Source organism: Macrobrachium nipponense, chromosome 27 (assembly GCF_015104395.2).
Source record: "Macrobrachium nipponense isolate FS-2020 chromosome 27, ASM1510439v2, whole genome shotgun sequence".
Lineage (NCBI taxonomy): Eukaryota > Metazoa > Arthropoda > Malacostraca > Decapoda > Palaemonidae > Macrobrachium > Macrobrachium nipponense.
Genome location: NC_087216.1, coordinates 32,772,757 through 32,791,438, shown reverse-complemented (window position 1 = coordinate 32,791,438; position 18,682 = coordinate 32,772,757). Strand labels below are relative to the sequence as shown.

Sequence of the window (18,682 nt, the reverse complement as noted above, 5' to 3'; positions counted from 1 at the left end):
CTTTGTAATGTTAGTTCTGGATTAGTAATCTTTGTAGTCTTAGTCTCTCAGGAAAAGTTTGAATGAGACAAATGGTAGAGTCTCTTTCTTTACTGTGGTAAAGAATACAAGTATAACTACAAAACTTATAAATCTATAGTTGGACTGGCAATATTTCTGCTTCTGTACTCAACGACGGCTGCCAGTCCTCCCTGGCTGCTTCTGTCCTTCTCAAATTGAGCCACCCTCGGTTCGAATTTGGCACCACCTCCTTAGGCAGTGCAGAATCTGGTTCTCCGCCCAACTGGATTCTTGATTTGTGGAGAGGTGTTTTCTTATCTTGTCCCCATCCCCTTTTAGGTGGGGGTTAACATGTTAATTCCTCATTTTCCAGGCAGAGTCAATAATTTAACATGTTAATACCTCCTGGAGGCGGAGCTCCATTATCAAATGAAACTGAGTTAAGTTTGGTGCGAGGTCACAGGTCAAAGATTTTATGACGGTCTTAAGATTTTAATTGCGATGGTTACGGTTCAACTTCCTGTGACTAAGGTTTTTTTGATCAAATTCTGGCCCATACACCAAACTCAATTCTCTCTCTCTCTTCCTCTTTCTCATTATTTTCACTGTATATACTCTAATTATTCTCTCTCCTTCTCTTTCACTTTCTCATTATTTTCACTGTACTTTGATTATTCTCTCTCTCTCTCCCTCTGTTTTTACGCTACCCTATCTACTATTATTTCTTATAGCTATCATTACAACTGTGAGTCCTCAAACCCACCTGATTTCCATGACAAAAGGGCATGGATATTCTCATGGTGAGTTTTTTCTTTCATAGATCTGATGAGTTTTGGGTATTTGACCAACTCATGCACTGTTGTCAGATGTGTGAAAGGATGAAGGGAAAACTGGGTAATTGTTGTAGGCAAGGAAAAAGAGCTCTTTTATTGAGTCCTTTTATACTTGATTACTCTGTAAAATCTAAGGCACTACTTGGGCCAAGATCAACAATGAGGGAATTCTTTGATAGATATTGGTCTGTTCTATGGATCCTGGTGGAACCATAAGAGTAATACCTTCGAGGGCTCACAGAGGCTACCACAAATAGGTTTTTCCTTTGTCAAAACCTGTTTTAAACAATACAATGATTGAATTATATATTTTATTGTCTTAATCGATGACAGGAGTTTTGGAAATAAAAATGCAATACTTTTTACACATTCAAAAATAATACTGGAAAAGTGCTTACCTTTGTTTTTTCATTTCTGCCAACATAATCAAGCAGCTTTTTTCCACACTGCAATTCTTTACCAGCAAACCACAACTGTGTCAAGGACAAATCTAAGACCTGAAAATAGGCATCTATATAAAGTTCAATACAGGGATTCTATGTTGGCAAAAAATTCTAATGTAACAGGATCACACAAATGTTTTTCAGAAACAAGTAAAATAAATTTTATAATACAAACACACAGTCGCCTCTCAAATAACCCTTAAACGCCGACTGGACGTATTTTACGTCGAGATAAATTGTCTGTCGGGTGCCGACTGGACGTATTTTACGTCGACATACGAAAGTTTTTTTTAAAATTCGCGGAAAAATACTTATAGGCCTACCAGCCTAAAACTTTTGAATCACGCGCCTTGGGGGATGCTGGGAGTTCACGGATCAAGGCCTTGTTTTGTTTTGAAGCGTGACCCAGGTGCGCATGCGCGATATCCCTTCTTCTCGCTCCAGCCAGCATCAGTAGCGCACCATCCGAGAGCGATCTTTCGTGAAAAGCGTGTTTTTCTGGACTTGTGCGAGACTTTGAGCATTTGTATTGCTACAGGACATTCGTAGATATGTCTCAACGACGTGTGAACCGTGAAAGGCGCGTTTTACCCGTCGGAAGGGATCGTGTAAGGCGAGTTTTGGACCTGGATGCTGGCGAGGGGCCAAGCACCCAGCATGACCCCGCGCCTCAAGGCCGTTCTGTGCGGCCATGTGTGGCTGAAAGTGTTTCGGGAACACATCGTATGCCTTTGGTTACCCCTAGGAAGCATGTGGGCGTCCTTAGGGGCATTCGTAGGCATTTGGGAGGCCTCCAACCAAGGGACATAGACGAATATCTTTCGGAGCTTGATCGGGAACATGTCGCAAGTCCTCATTTTGATGGCGGATGGTCATCGAGTGATGAGGACATCAGTCCCGATGAAAGTGAGGATGAATATTTGCCCCCAATGTCCGTTCGAGGCTCACATCCAGAAAGTGAGCTCGAATTCAGTGGGTTCAGTGCTTACGAGGGGGAATCTGAGGAGGAGGGGGGGAGGAGGGGGAGGGTGGATACGGGCTCAAGTTTATCGCAGAGGACGATACAGAAAGTGAGGGCCTAAGTGAGGGTGATGGGCCAACAAACGGGGGTGGGGGGTAGTGTGCATCGTGCCCGCACCCGTGCGCGTGTGCGCGCACGGGCACATAGAAGGTAGGCTCGTCGCGCCAGCCAAGGTGAAGGTCGGTCTGTCGGAGAGTGACGAGGGGTGGACGGAGGACCCCACCCCTACCTAACATGCACCCCTTCACGGCAACCCCTGGGATGACCGTACCAGTACCCCTGACTGTTTTGGGGTTCATCCAGCTTTTCCTGACGCGGGAATTGCTGGAATACCTGGTACACGAGACGGTGGACTACGCTCAGTACTGCCGGTATGAGCTGAGGACGACCTTGTCGTATTACTGGCGGGGTTGCAACCTCATTGACATGGCGCATTTTTTGGGGCTCCACATTTATTTTGGTATGACACCTGCTGTCGACGTCAGGCAATATTGGAGGAGAAATTATTTTTTATGTATGCCGAATGTGCCTGGCGTTATGTCCCGTGATAATTTCCTGGCGTTGGACAGGTACTTCAACGCCTTCAACCGAAGGGCCATACCCCGGAATAACAGTGATCGCCTCATTTTAGTGCGTACAGTGTTGGATTATATCCGTGAGCGGTGTAGTAATCTCGTGATTCCTGGAAAGAACCTGTCTTTGGATGAGGGGATGATGCCTTACAAAGGACGTCTTAGTATAAAAATGTATAACCCCAAGAAGCCAAAGAAATATGGTGTGAAATTCTTTCTCATTACCGAGGTCAACACTGGATACGTTGTGGACTTTTCAGTGTATACCGGGGTCTTCTCCACGCTGCGTGACACTGTATTCAACCTTGTGGGACGTTTCCGTAACCAGAGATATCACCTGTTTATGGATAATTATTATAACTCGGTATCCTGGCCCAGGAACTGTATGAAGCAGGTGTTCACGTCAGTGGTACCCTTCGTTGGTGCGTGGGGCCCCGAATGTCCTCAAGAGGTTCGCTAGTCATCCGCAACACCTGGCAAGAGGAGAGACAGAGGGGCGGCGGAAGGGCGCTGTCTTCGTCATCTGTTGGAAGGGTGTCCGACTCGTCCCCATGATTACGAGGAGTCATGAACCCATCCAAGAAGAGATCGTACAGCGGAAGAAGACACGTCGACAGGGCCGAGTTGTGTTTGAGGAGTTTCGTACCGAGCGGCCTACTGTCATTGGGCACTACAACAGGCACATGGGAGGAGTTGATCTCTTTGATCAGCTCATCCAGTACTATCCCTTTGCCAGGAGAACCAGAAGGTGGACACAGAAGCTCCTCAAATACATCCTTCAGTTGGCCCTCCAAAATGCCTACATACTGTACTGTGGGTACCGCGGTGACAATCTTCCGAGGTTGACCCACATACAGTTCCTAGAGGTAGCCGGGAATGCCCTCATCAACTTCGATCCCGATGAGTGGCCTTCCATAACTGACCCCCTGCCCCGAGCTGCAGATCTGCCCCTAGAGGAAAGGGCAGATAGGAGGGCCAACTTAACTTCGCTCGACCTGCGCGACGCCCCTGCTGACGCCCCTGCTGCTGCTGCCCCGCTGCGACGACCCCTGCTGACGACGCCCCCCCCCTCTTGCTGCCGGCCCCACCATCACCGCTTCTCGTCGGGTGGTGGACCCTGCGTGTCGGCTGCACCCAGGGGAACACATACTGGAGGCCTTAGAAGGGCGAAGGCAGAAACGGTGCCGGGTGTGCCATATGAATGGCAGAAGGAGAGACACCCGGTTCTTCTGTCGTCTCTGCAAAGTTGCTCTTTGCAGGATAGGGGAGTGTGACCGAAAGTACCACACTAAGGTCATGTATTGGAGCGCGCCCCCACCCCTAAAACCGACAGCGGAGGGCGCACGGGGGCCGCCGGGTCCATCAGCAGTAAGGGCGCGCGTCTCCCTCCTCCACCTGTACCTCGTCATGTCGAGTGGAAAAAAATGCAAGACTCTTCAATGGAGGATGGAGAAAACAAGAATAGAACGAAGAGTCAGGATTACGAGTGAGTATTCTGCATTTATTTTATATTTAGTTTTATATTTATTACAATTTTTTATATATCTGAATGTGTGCATGATAAAATAATAATAAGACATTTCATTGTATGCGAAAAGAGAAGTGTCACCTGCATTCCTTTTATTTATGTATTGGTACCAGAATCGAAGAATGTAATATATATACATATATTACATATATTATATTATATATATATATATATATATATATATATATATATATATATCTATATATATATATATATATTATATAATATATATATATATATATATTTAATAATATATATAGTATAAATATTTTTTTTTTTTGGGTAGCAAATTACTTACATCTAGTAATATTCAATCATTTACCTTCAACTTTAAAAACAAATTGCAAGTCTCTAGAACAATATCTCGATTTATGGTGAATATTTGAAAAAAATATTTTTATTCCCTCCGCGCGCCGATTACTCAGCCGAAATCTCCGAAACGCGTAGGGTCACATTCTCCTAGTATTTGTGCCTTTCATGTTACGCTTATTTTATAGTTTTATATATGAAATGTGCGCAAAAACATGCACAATATAATAAAAAATATTGGAAGGTTGTAGCATTTCTCCATTTTGAAATATTTGCATATAAAGTACGATAAGTACGAAAAAAACTACGATCGGTCAACTTTGACTCAACCGAAAAGGTCAAAAAACGCATTTACAGTGGGGCATCGCTTATTCACGGATCAGTATTCACGGATCCAGTTTTTCTTGGACCGTTTTTCTCATGTTACATCACTGGTATGAATCGCTGCATCACTGGTTTGTTGTGTTGTTGCGTATGCGATGTTTTTCGGTAGGCTAACCCTCAGCCGTGGTCCGATAACTACCAACATTCATTAAAAACTCATATGATGATATTAACTGACAATAAAGGTAATAAAACCATTCTCACCTAATATATTATTGTCCTATCTTCGAAATAAATAGCCTATTCAAGGTTTATGTACGACGTTCATTGGTAGGGTCAGCGTAGTTGCAGTGCGATAACCACCAACGTACACAAACATTCACATTATGATATTAACTGACAATAAAGGTAATAAAACCATACTACCATATATTATAGTCATATCTTCATAATAAATAGCCTATTCAAAGAATAATTCCACATCATTGCACTCAACTTATCGTCGGAGTGGCCAGCCACAAAATGTAAGCATATACCTTTACGTACGAAAATGGTTTATGTATACGGTTGCGTTCAAAGCGACATTTTTTGTTTGATAAACTTTTAGAAATTTTAATAGTAGTGGTAGTGTAATTACAGTAGTAATAACATTAAGGCTAAAATTAATTCGAACTTCATTATTATTTTGGCAGTATTCGTATATAACTTCTCTGAACAATGAAGTCATACAAACGCTATTTGTCATAGATTATCGTAAGTATTGCTGTTTGTTATTTGCGACGAAGCGTAAACGAAATACATAAAAGCATTTTTTTACCTTATATATTATCGTCATATCTTCATAATAAAAGGCTATTCGTGGAGTAATTCCATATCAGTGAAAATCAAATTTTATCTATGCGAGGCCAGCCAGCTGACAAAATGTACGTACGTATATGAAAATCAAATTATGGTAGCGTTCACAGCAAGATTATCTTTCAAAATTTATAGTACTATTCATGCTACGTAGTAATATGTTTGGAATATACGTAACATTAATTTTCAATACAAAATATCATCGTTATTTGGTAGTGAATAATAGTTTAGAATTATCATACATACACTGCATTGTTATGGGTTTGTGGCAGTGATAAAACAACCAAAATAACGTTCTCCTTTAAGTCAACGCGTTTAGGAAAAACATGACATAGAATCGACTTTGCGACTTCGTTCACTTTGATATTTTTAACGATACAATAACTATCATTTGTACTACTAAAACCATCTTCACATAAGTAATTTTTCGTAAGATATGTGTTGTTGCAAAAGCTAGCTTATACATAAAAGGCTTTTATAATTTAAGTCATCTTAGATATACATATGTACCCAAACTCATTGTGGGGTGGAAATTTACTACTGTTTCCTCGGATATTGAAATACTTTATCATCATTCAAACACTTTAATAATATAATGCATAAATACTAGGCTATACATATTTACATCGTATACAAACTACTACATACAGTTATATACACATACTTTTATATACAAAGTTAACAGTTATATACACGTACTTTTATATACAAAGTTAATCATATGAGTAGTGATCAGACGACAGCTGTGCACTGGACTACGTACGTACTACTTGGAAGATAAAACAAACAAAAAAAAATTTGTGTGTAGTCGCCGGGATAGATTAACATTTTTCCAGAGATTAAAGAGCTGAATTTTGTTTTTAAGGTATGTCAACCGCGTTAGTAAATAGGTATCATCTTCTAAGGAATTTTTTTTTTTTTTTTTCTCTCTTCTTTTTGCGGAAGAATCTTCAAGCCATTTTGCATTCAAAGTAACGAGAAGGAATCATTCTATTCTTCATGAAATCAGTAAAATACTTACACTAATAATAAAAACTAAAACTAAGTACTGTATGCAAAACACATACATCATCGTTAGCTTCGTGTGTGTAAAACGTTCATTCTAAGAAAATTACAGAGTAGTATAACTAACACCTGATTGGTTGGTTGGTAGCCATGGAGATCTGTTATCCAATGACTGCCCTCTGCTTCTGTTCTATTTATAGACATATGCCATGGATGGCACTAGGTTTGAACGTTACCATGTTCGTGATTTTCTGACTGCTGACGGCAATAATTACTCAATAATTTTCTTTATATAATTATTCCTTCGTGAAAACAATAATATAAATAACGCGGTTGACATACCTTCAAAACAAAAATTCAGCTCTTTAATCTCTGGAAAAATGTTAATCTACCCCGGCGACTAACAACAACAAAATTTTGTTTGTTTTATCTTCCAAGTAGTACGTACGTAGTCCAGTGCACGCTGTCGTCTGATCACTACTCATATGATTAACTTTGTATATAAAAGTATGTGTATATAACTGTTAACTTTGTATATAAAAGTATGTGTATATAACTGTATGTAGTATTTGTATACGATGTAAATATGTATAGCCTAGTATTTATGCAGATTATTAAAGTGTTTGAATGATGCTAAAGTATTTCAATATCCGAGGAAACAGTAGTAAATTTCCTCACAATGAGCTTGGGTGCATATGTATATCTAAGATGACTTAATTTTATAAAAGCCTTTTATGTATAAGCTAGCTTTTGCAACAACACATATCTTACGAAAAATTACTTATGTGAAGATGGTTTTAGTAGTACAAATGATAGTTAATGTATCGTTAAAAATATCAAAGTGAACGAAGTCGCAAAGTCGATTCTATGTCATGTTTTTAACTTTACCGTATAGTGGTATGAAAAACACCAGTGTGTCGTAGCGATGCGTCATCAATATAGTGGTATGAAAATACCACATGGTGTTGTAGCGATACGTAATCACAAAGTACAAATCCTTTTCCCGGACCATCCTCAGAATTTTATGACTCTTCAACTTCAAGATCGATATGGTGAAATATATTATATAGTCATACTTATTGTTAAAATTCACAAGTTGAACTGCAAAACATTATTATATTTTGATTGTTATGTACATATATTTTTTGTGTTTTACGGAATGTTTGTTTTGAAAATAATACCTATTAGTGAACATATGGTATTAATTGTCCCACTATTTTATTATAGGTGATCTTAATTATCTCACATTCATTTAACAGTATTATATTAATTTCTGGGCTCAGCTCGTGTCGCTGCGCGAAATATCCTTTAATCTATTATTTCTAGGGTAAATGTACTAACACATACCAGAGAATAAATAAATAAAGAAAAAGGTCAGTACAACTGACTCGCTCACCCTCCAAAAGGGTGTCGGTATGAACACTATGGCGAGTGAGACCACTACCACGAGCCGAATGCCAATAGAAATCTCCCACTACAAAATCCCCACAAGAGGAGAGCCGACCCACAGAGTGGGCAGCAACTACTACTACTCCATCCCATGCTGCCGACTGCTGCGCCTCTGGTGGCCATCCTTTTCAGTTAGCGCACACGGTACACACGTGCCCTTTTTTACTCTGTGTTTTTTGTGCCCTTTTCTTTGGATTTATTTATCATGGAGCGTGCAGCCATCGCAGCAGCTAAGTTAAGTACTCAGTGTTTATTGCTAGTTGGTTTTTTCCGGCCCTGAGCCCGTATTTGCCGTTTTTTAGGTATAAATACGAACTCTAGGTCGGAAGCATGGCAGCATGGTTCTGCCTCGTGGTGGGTGTTCGTTGGTCTCCATACCCAGAACATCCCCTTACTTTAGTACGCTCTATTTTAATCGTCCGATTTTTTGTTTTAGGTACAGTCTACACGGTTTTGTCATGCATGCATGTCTTTTACCTTATGTAGGCTCCTTCCATCCAGACCCTAGCCACGGCTCTTAGTATCGGCCCCGGCTAGCTTTGAGTGGTAGACTTTCCTTCGGGTTAGTCGTACACTCCTGGATTTTTTCTCCTACTATTTTGTTTTCTTTCTTTCATGATTATTCATTTTAACGTATTATATTATATTATATTATGTTTAGGTTAGTGTAGGCGTCTGGCTCATTTAGCCTAGGTTATGGCCCATAGGGTCTATATGCTACCGCTCTTCAGTTCGGTTGCTTCTCGATAGCATCTCTCTGATCAGCCGGTTGTGTTTTCTAGGCCTTATTGTTTCATTGTTTTGTACTTACTGCCCCGTGGTCACTACGTGATCACGGAGCAGCCAGACGCCTGTCCAGTCATCTTCCCCCCTCCCTCCCGCTCTTCCATAGAGTCGGGGGGTGGGTCGGTCTACCCATGCTCGCTCCGCATACCCGAGCCTGCCTCCCTCTCCCCCCAGGCGGAGGGAGTAGAGGGACGACAGACCCAGACTGGACTCGACCTCTCCAGCTTCTCGGTCCGGCCGGATGGTAAGGTGGGGGGACTGGCCTTTCCCCCCTCCGTCGCTACTCCGTCGCTCCGTTGCTAGCCCGAGTCTGTATGTCCTCTCGCCCTTTCCCACCTTACTGGGGCTCCTTTACTAACGGAGCCCTGGCATCCAGCGGAAAGGTGCTAGTCCACCCAGCAGGATGGACCGGGACATACAGTTGGTCTCTCCTAACCACTCCGTCTCGCTGAGTCACGACACTCGCCACGCCTGGACTTAGTCCGGTAACGTTCTAATTTTATAGGTTTAAGCTGTTTTGTTAAACTAGTAAGTTTATCTTAAGCTTACCTTAAACCATCCCCCCTCCCTTACCTGTCTCACCGGATCTCTCCGGGGTTATAGCCTATTCAGGCGTTAAGGGAGGGGTTATGCCCAAATTTTTTCCGAGCTCCGGCATGCAACGGAGTTCTTCTGTCCTTTAGCCTGTAAGTGATAGCCTTTAAGATGCTCATGTGTCTTTTCACTTACAGACCACCAACTGTGAGCATCCGGGATGCGCCGCCACACTTCAAGACCCATGTGGACATGAAGTTTGCCGGGTCCCATGCTCCATGCGCGACTCCGCACGGGGACATCCAGGTCTGGTATCACGAGACATGTACCATCTGTTATGATCTGGTGAGCCAGCTCTTAGACGGGGTAAGTATTCCAACTCCGTTAACTGGTCCTCATTTTGTTTTAGTTCTTAAGTTTTTACATTAAATCTTCCAAACTTAAGATAAAATTCATGGGGTTTTGCAGCCCCTATAAATTTAAGTTAAGCTTTTAATTTAGTTTTAGTTTTAAGTTTAATCTTAAAATCTAATCAATACCCTCTCTTCCAGGCTCCGGCTGTGAGGGATACCGCACTGGCAACCCTGCGGGCCTGGGTCGGCGGTTTTGGGAAGAACGCCGCCAAGGGTATGCCCTACATTCTTGAAAAGAAGTTGGCGGTACTGATCTTCCCCGGAGGCAAGGCTACAGGCTACGTCGACCCAGCAGAGGCGGCCCCGACTATCGCTTTCATGCAGCAACAGCTGGCTGCCTCGTTGACGGATCAAGGCCAGGACATCTCCTCGGAAGTCGCGACGTTGGACATTAATATTGAACCTATGGTAGGTGTAGACGACCTGTTGGTCGAGGTAGGTACGTTGGACGCCCAAGGGATGCCCTTGGGTGCCACTGGATCTTCTACCCCTGCAACCTCTCCATCCTTCCAAGGCTTTACAGGTACAGAATTATATTTCTGGGCTCAGCTCGTGTCGCTTGCGCGAAATATCCTTTAATCTATTATTTCTAGGGTAAATGTACTAACACATACCAGAGAATAAATAAAATAAAGAAAAAGGTCAGTATAACTGACTCGCTCACCCTCTAGGAGGGTGTCGGTATGAACACTAGGCGAGTGAGACCACTACCACGAGCCAAATGCCAATAGAAATCTCCCACTACAAAACCCTCCAAGAGGGGAGCCGTCCCACAGAGAGAGCAGCTCGTACTACTACTACTCCATCCCATGCTTGCGACTGCTGCGCCTCTGGTGGCTATCCTTTTCAGTTAGCTCACACGAGTCACACGTGTTATTTTTCTCTCTGTGATTTTTGTGCCCTTTCTTCGGATTTTCGATAATGGAGCGTGCAGCTATTGCAGCAGCTAAGTTAAGTACTCAAGTATTTACGGTTAGCGAGTTTTTTTTCCGTCCCCGAGACAGTATTTGCCGTTTTTTTAGGTACAAATACGTTCTCGGGGGCTGGAAGCATGGCAGCATGGTCCTGCCGCATGTTGGGTTCGTTCTTGGTCTCCCATACCTAGAACATCCCTTATTATTTACGCTCTATTTTGATTATCCGCGTCGTTAGGTCTACTCAGGTTGTCATACATGTATGTATTTCACCTTATGTAGGCTTTTTCTATCCAGACCCTAGTCCAGGTTCTTAGTATCGGCCCCTGACTAGCTTTGAGTGGTAGACTCGCCTTCGGGCTAGTCGCACACTCCTGGATTTTTTTTTCTCCTGCTTTTTTACCTTCTTTCTTTCATTTTTATTATATATTTATATGTTTTGTCACTGTGAGGTTAGTTAGCGTCTGGCTTAGCCTAGGTCCCGGCTCGTAGAGCCTAGTCTACCGTTGATCAGTTCGGTCGCTTCCACATAGCTTCTTTCTGATCAGTTGGTTTAGCCCTATTGGGCCTATATGCTACCGTTTTCAGTTCAGGTTGCTTCCCGATAGCTTCTCTCTGATCAGTGGTTGGCCTAGGCTTGGTTACTGTATCTTAGTTTACCGCCTCGTGGTGGTCACTACGTGATCACGAGTCAGCCAGACGCCTGCCATCCCCCGTCCCCCTCTCCCGCTCTCTCATAGAGTCGGGTGGGGGTGGGTCGGTCTGTCCTTGCTCGCCCCGCATGCCCGAGCCTGGCTCCCCCTCTCCCTCCACCGGAGGGACCTGGGAGTCCGACAGTCCCTGACTGGTTCCGACCTCTCCGCTTCTCGGCTCGGCCGGGTGGTACGTTGTGGGGGGCCCTGGCCTTCCCCCCCTCCGTTACTTCCTTGCCGCTCCGGGCTAGCTCGAGTCTGTATGTCATCTCGCCCTTCCCTCCTTACTAGAGCTCCTCCCTATCGGAGCCCTGGTATCCAGCGGAAGGGTATAGTCCACCGTAGTTGGACCGGAGCATACAGTAGGTCTTTACTAACCGTACCGTATTGCTGAGTTACTACACTCCGCTTCACTGGACCTAGTCCGGTCATTGCATGACATGCATGTAGGTTTAAGTTAAGTTATCTTTAAGTTTATCTTAAGTTTCTTAAAACCATCCCTACCCTCCCTTTCATTTTACCGGATCTCTCCGGGATTATAGCCTATTCAGGCAATGCAGGGAGGGGTTATGCCCAAATTTTTTTTTCCGAGCTCCGGCATGTAACGGAGTTCTTTGTCCTTAGTCTGTAAGTGTTCCCCCTTTAAGATACTCATGTGTCTTCCCACTTACAGGCCACCAACTGTGAGCATCCGGGATGTTCCGCTACACTTCAGGACCCCTGTGGACACGAAGTTTGCCGGTCCCATGCTCCATGCGCGACTCCGCACGGGGACATCCAGGTCTTGGTACCATGAGACGTGTACCATATGTTTACGATTCTGGTGAGCCAGCTTTTTGGAAGGCGTAAGTATTCCTTCTCCGCATGCTGCTCCGCTTCTTTTAGTACTTAAGTTTACGTTATTTACTTTAAACTTAAGGCATCTAGTTTAAGTTATATTCTAAGTTTTAGTTTTAAGTGATTCTTAAATCTAAAATATACCCTCTCTTACAGGCTCCAGGCAGTAAGAGATACGGCATTGGCTACCCTGCGGGCCTGGGTCGGAGGTTTTGGCAAGAACGCCGCCAAGGGTCAGCCCTACATACTGGAGAAGCGATTAGCTCTGTTAATCTTTTCCCGGAGGCAAGGCGACTGGGTACGTCGACCCGGTAGAGGCGGACCCCTCTATTGCCTTTATCCAACAACAACTGGCGGCCTCCTTAACAGAACAAGACCAGGATATCTCCACGGATGTCGCAACCCTGGATATAAATGTTGAACCTATGGTAGGTATAGACGACCTGTTGGCCGAGGTAAGTAATGCAGGTACCCAAGGGTGGTCTCCCTTGGGAGTGACTGTTTCTTCTACCCCTGCAACCTCTCCATCCTTCCAAGGCTTTACGGGTGATGAGTTATATACTCCTCCAGAGGCTTCGGTTAGACCTAAGATCAAGTCCAAAAACATATGACCTTGACTAAGACGTCATCGTCTTCGAAGAAGACGTCCTCGTCGTTCTTCCTCGCGCAAGTCTCCGGCTCGTAATCCCGGCCCAGACAGGTCTAAAGGGTCTAGCTCCGGCTCAAAGTCCTCAAAGAGTAAACCTAAGGAGAAATCACCCGCACCCCCCCCGGCAGTATCACCAGTTCCACTACCTTTGGTGCCTATTCAGAGTCTCCCCTCCACCTCCGCAGCAGCTCCGGCTTTGGACACCAATGCTGGCCTGTTGCAACAGGTGGGTGGGCGACCTAGTGGGCTCCCTTAAGACGAGTATGGAACATATGATATACCCGCCTGTCGGACAGGATCACTTCTCAGGACACTATTACTAGCCGGTCTAAGAGAAGCCCTCTTGCCTCTCCCTCACCTCCAACACTAGCGGATCTCAGCTTTCCCCCGCATGACTCGCTGCCCGCTTTCTCCATGAACAATCCTTGGAGAGTAGCATCATACGCCCCCTTCCAAGATGGTCTCATCTCCATACCGGAGTTTGGAACTCGAAGAATAGAGGACTTCGAGTTCTACCCGGAAGGCCCTACAGCCTCCCTTCATAGGCTACGCTAGGCTCACGCCTTCGGCTATGGTTAGGGATTGACAGGGTACCAAAGGAGACAGTCCTCTATTCTCGAGACCAGGCTCAGCGAGAATGGCTCAGATGTTTAGAGAGGGCATGGACTGTTCGAACACCAAGATCCAACCCATTCAAAAGTCCCTTTACCATTTTCACGTATGGACGGGAGTACCCCGCTCCCTTTCCTAACCAAGATAGCTAGGTCGACCATCTCAGCAGCTCAGAAAAGGGGAACCCATGCCTCAGTTAAAAGAAGCAGACCCCACATCTCCGTTGCTCCCTTCAATTGGAGAATTGTGGGAAGACTGCCTAATACTTTGCACAGCTGGCAAACTCAAACCTGACTGTGCTATGGAGCAGTTTGGTGAAAAGCTGCCCAGGCTCCCTGATAGTCTTATTCAAGCGGAATTTGACTCGAAAAACACGACTAGCCAGGTCAATCAACCTGATGGCTATGTCTGAGGTAGCAACCATGGCTTATGGTTCAGAACCAATTTTTAAGCTTATGACCAAAGCCCTGACTCAAACGGTGCAGTCAGATATGTTCGAGTTTGCCACTGCCAGAACGAATTGTAGGAAGCATGTCCTGCTAGAGGCAACCATTCGTCATGAACCGAATAGGTTACTCTCTTCTAACATCTGGGGCGCAGATCTCTTCCCAGAGGCTATGGTAAAGGAAGTCCAGGCAGAGGCTACGAGGTTGATCCAGAGCCTTAAGGACCGTTGGGGTCTTACGGCTAGGAGAAGGCAAGACCTGACACCAAAGGTAAGGGGCAAAGGAAACCCAGACGTTTCCAGCCTTACCAAAAGAAGCAACCGCGCTTCCCTCAACAAGTTCCTACAGTGCCGTTAGTGCAGACAGCCCAGCCCTCCACGTCTAAAGGTCAATCACAGCCTATTTATGTGATATCCCCTCAGCCTCAGCCCTCCACCTCATACGCCATCTCTCCAGCTTACAATCAAGCCTTCGAGAGTCAAGAAGCTTCTCAGAAGTTATGACCGCTCGAACAAGGGAGGCAGAGGTAAGCGGTCCTTTCGTGGGAGAGGATCGGAGGCCCCTTCAATAGGGGAAAGCACTTCAGAGGAGGTCGAGGGGGTTACCAGAACCAATGAAGAACTTCAGGTAGGAGGGAGGCTGTTTCACTTTCGCCACCGGTGGAACTTCAGCCAGTGGGCTCAGAGCATAGTGTCGAAAGGGCTGGGTTGGAGCTGGTTGACGAACCCACCTCCAGCCAGACCTTTCCGTCAACTTCCTTCCAAGGAATTGACAGAGTACGCAGAGGACCTCCTTCAGAAAGGGAGCTATAGTCAAAGTCAAAAGGTTAAAATTTCAAGGTCGCTTGTTCAGCGTTCCAAAGAAAGGCTCAAACAAAAGAAGGTAATCTTAGACTTGTCCCGCTTAAACTTAGCCATCCGCTGCGACAAGTTCAAGATGCTCACGATCTCACAGTGCGGACCTTACTTCCCGTGGGGCCGTCACCACCTCTATCGATCTTACAGACGCCTACTATCATATCCCTATTGCAAGACACTTCCGTCCGTATCTGGGATTCAAGATAGGAGATCAGACGTTCTCCTTCAAGGTAGTCCCGTTCCTTTTTCGGGCTCAACGTGGCACCCAGGGTGTTCACGAAGCTAGCGGATAAGTAGTAGTGCAACAGCTCAGAGCTCAAGGGATTATGGTAGTAGCGTATCTCGACGATTGGTTGATCTGGGCCCCCATCAGTCGAAGAATGCAACAAGGCCACACTGAAAGTGATCCAATTCCTAGAATATCTAGGATTCAAGATAAACAGATCCAAATCAAGACTCACTCCAGAGTCAAACTTTCAGTGGCTAGGCATTCAATGGAATCTATCCACACACACTCTGTCGATTCCCATCCACCAAAAGGAAAGAAATAGCGAAGTCAGTCAAGCAATTTCTAAGTCACAAACTAGCATCCAGGAGAGCTCAGGAAAGGATCCTCGGCTCTCTCCAGTTTGCTTCAGTAACGAACATCTTATGAAAGCCAAACTAAAAGATCTAACCAGGATCTGGCGCTCACGAGCAAATGTCAGGTCCAGGGACAAGCTATCCTCAGTGCCTCTGATTCTAAAGAAACCGGCTTCGGCCGTGGGCAAAAGTCAAGAATCTGTCAGTGTCAGTTCCTCTTCAGTTCCCTCCACCAGGGATCACCATCCACACAGACGCGTCCTTAAGCGGCTGGGGAGGGTACTCCCAAGTCAAAAAGGTTCAAGGAATTTGGTCACCCCAGTTCCGTCAGTTCCATATAAATGTACTGGAGGCAATGGCAGTTTTCTTGACTCTGAAAAGATTACGCCCACCAAGGTACTCCCACATAAAGCTAGTCTTGGACAGCGCAGTGGTAGTACATTGCATAAACAGAGGAGGCTCCAAGTCGCGTATCTAAACCACGTCATGATAGCCATCTTCTCCCTGGCAGACAAATTCAGTTGGCATCTTTCCTCACCCACATAGCTGGAGTGAGAAACGTCATAGCAGACGCCCTATCCCGATCAGTACCCCTAGAGTCGGAATGGTCTCTAGACGAGAGTTCGTTCCAATGGATCCTTCAAAGAGTCCCAGGGCTACAGGTGGATCTCTTCGCATCACAAGCAAACCACAAACTACCGTGTTATGTAGCCCCCAACCTGGACCCTCTGGCTTACGCACGGACGCCCTGGCTCTGGACTGGAACAACTGGGAGAAGACGTACGTTCCCTCCAGTGAATCTCCTTATGAAGGTATTAGACAAACTCAGGACATTCAGGGGTCAAGTGGCTCTAGTAGCCCCAGACTGGCCGAAGAGCAATTGGTACCCCATGATTCTGGAACTGGGCCTTCGTCCCCTTCGGATCCCCAGTCCCAAGCTCTCCCAGTCAGTACAAACGAAGACTGTGTTCGCTTCCTCAGGGATTCTCAAAACCCTAACTTTATGGATTTCATGAAGTTTGCGGCAAAAAGAGATGCGAATATTGACCCTCAGAATATTCTTTTCCTGGAATCCGATAAAAGGGATTCAACTTTGAGGCAGTATGATGCTGCCGTCAAAAAGTTAGCAATCTTCCTGAGGGAATCAGATATCAGATCATGACAGTTAATTCTGCTATATCCTTTTTCAGATCTTTATTTGAAAAGGGTTTAGCAGCTAGCACTATTACGACAAACAAGTCAGCATTGAAAAAGATATTTCAATTTGGATTAACATAGACTTGACAGATACCTATTTCTCGTCTATTCCTAAAGCATGTGCTAGACTTAGGCCCTCTGTCAGGCCTACGTCAGTTTCATGGTTCTTAAAACGATGTTCTAAAAACTGGCTTCCGAAAAACCGATAATGACACATGCTCGTTTATGATGCTCCTAAGGAAAACTCTGTGTTTATAAGCCTAGCTTCAGGAGCAAGAATTTCAGAACTGTCGGCTTTTATCCAGAGATCCGGATCATGTTCAATTCCTTCCCACAGGGGTGGGGAAGTGCTACTTTCTCCGGAAACGTAGTTTTTTAGCAAAGAATGAAGATCCTTTGATGAGGTGGGAACCTTGGAAAGGTATTACCCCTTCCGCAAGATGTTTCCCTTTGTGCCAGTTTCAACCTTACGAGCCTTTCTATCCAGGACCTCCTCTTCCTCATCGGGGCCCCTCCCCCTCTTTAGGAGGGAAAAAGGTGGTACTTTATCCACTAAAGGCATCAGGCAACAAATCCTGTACTTTATCAAACAAGCCAATCCTGACTCCTTTCCAAAAAGCACATGATGTCAGGGCAGTAGCCACCTCAATTAATTACTTCCAGCATATGAATTTTGATGATTTAAAGAAGTAAGTAACCGGATGGAAATCGCCGACAGTGTTCAAACGTCACTACCTTAAGTCCTTGGAAGCTCTGAAAATTCCCAGCAGTAGCAGCGGGTAACATAGTTTCCCCTGACTCTAGTTAGATTATAGTAGAAGATTCAGTCCTCCTTTCTACCTGCCTCACCCAACAGTTCGTCTATTCCTACCTTGTTCATTAGCTTAGCATTCACCTTGTATCTTAGCTGCTTTATGATTATATAGTGTCCCTTTTGTCTGGTTAGGGACACACACAGCTGATTACCATACTGATCTCATAGATGTTATCCCCTTATTTTTATGCTAGGGGATACATCATATTACAATGGTTACGGGTTTTGTATATTAAGTCATATACATTCCTGAGATATATATTTTTGTGATTGATCAAATATTTATGTAACTTTATATTAATTGCTATTTCTATTTTGATACATGTTGTTACACAGATTTATTATGATAGGTAATCATTTTACTATTTGTATATATGTAAAATTACCTATATTATTACATAATTAGTTTTTAAGGGTAATTAAGCATAATTCTGATTTTGTTTTTTTTACTGTGTATTTGTATCTTTTTAGCAATTATATTCATTCATTTATTTGTATCTTTTATTTGAGACCTATTTTGTTTACTTTCTTTACAATCTTGTGCTGTTTCTCTGGTACGATTTCGCGCAAGCGACACGAGCTGAGCCCAGAAAAAGGATTTTGACGTAAGGAAAAATCTATTTCTGGGCGATTGGCTCGTGTCGCCAGCGAAATACCCCCCCTACCCGTCCCTTCGCTCAAGATTGTCTGCTAACTTCAGGATGGCCACCAGAGGCGCAGCAGTCGCAAGCATGGGATGGAGTAGTAGTAGTACGAGCTGCTCTCTCTGTGGGACGGCTCCCCTCTTGGAGGGTTTTGTAGTAGAGATTTCTATTGGCATTTGGCTCGTGGTAGTGGTCTCACTCGCCTAGTGTTCATACCGACACCCTCCTAGAGGGTGAGCGAGTCAGTTATACTGACCTTTTTCTTTATTTTATTTATTCTCTGGTATGTGTTAGTACATTTACCCTAGAAATAATAGATTAAAGGGATATTTCGCTGGCGACACGAGCCAATCGCCCAGAAATAGA

General features: G+C 44.4%; 1 protein-coding gene across 2 annotated transcripts in view; it reads right to left on the bottom strand.

Annotated features, from left to right (window-relative positions):
* The window catches only part of LOC135201006 (cilia- and flagella-associated protein 298-like), a gene marked incomplete at its 5' end in the record, with an annotated part of 64,803 nt that overhangs the window by 27,768 nt on the left and 18,353 nt on the right, over positions 1–18,682 (bottom strand). For both annotated transcript variants that reach the window (XM_064229827.1, XM_064229828.1), the window contains 1 exon segment: positions 1,232–1,330. In XM_064229827.1, the coding sequence (XP_064085897.1) occupies positions 1,232–1,330 (99 nt within the window).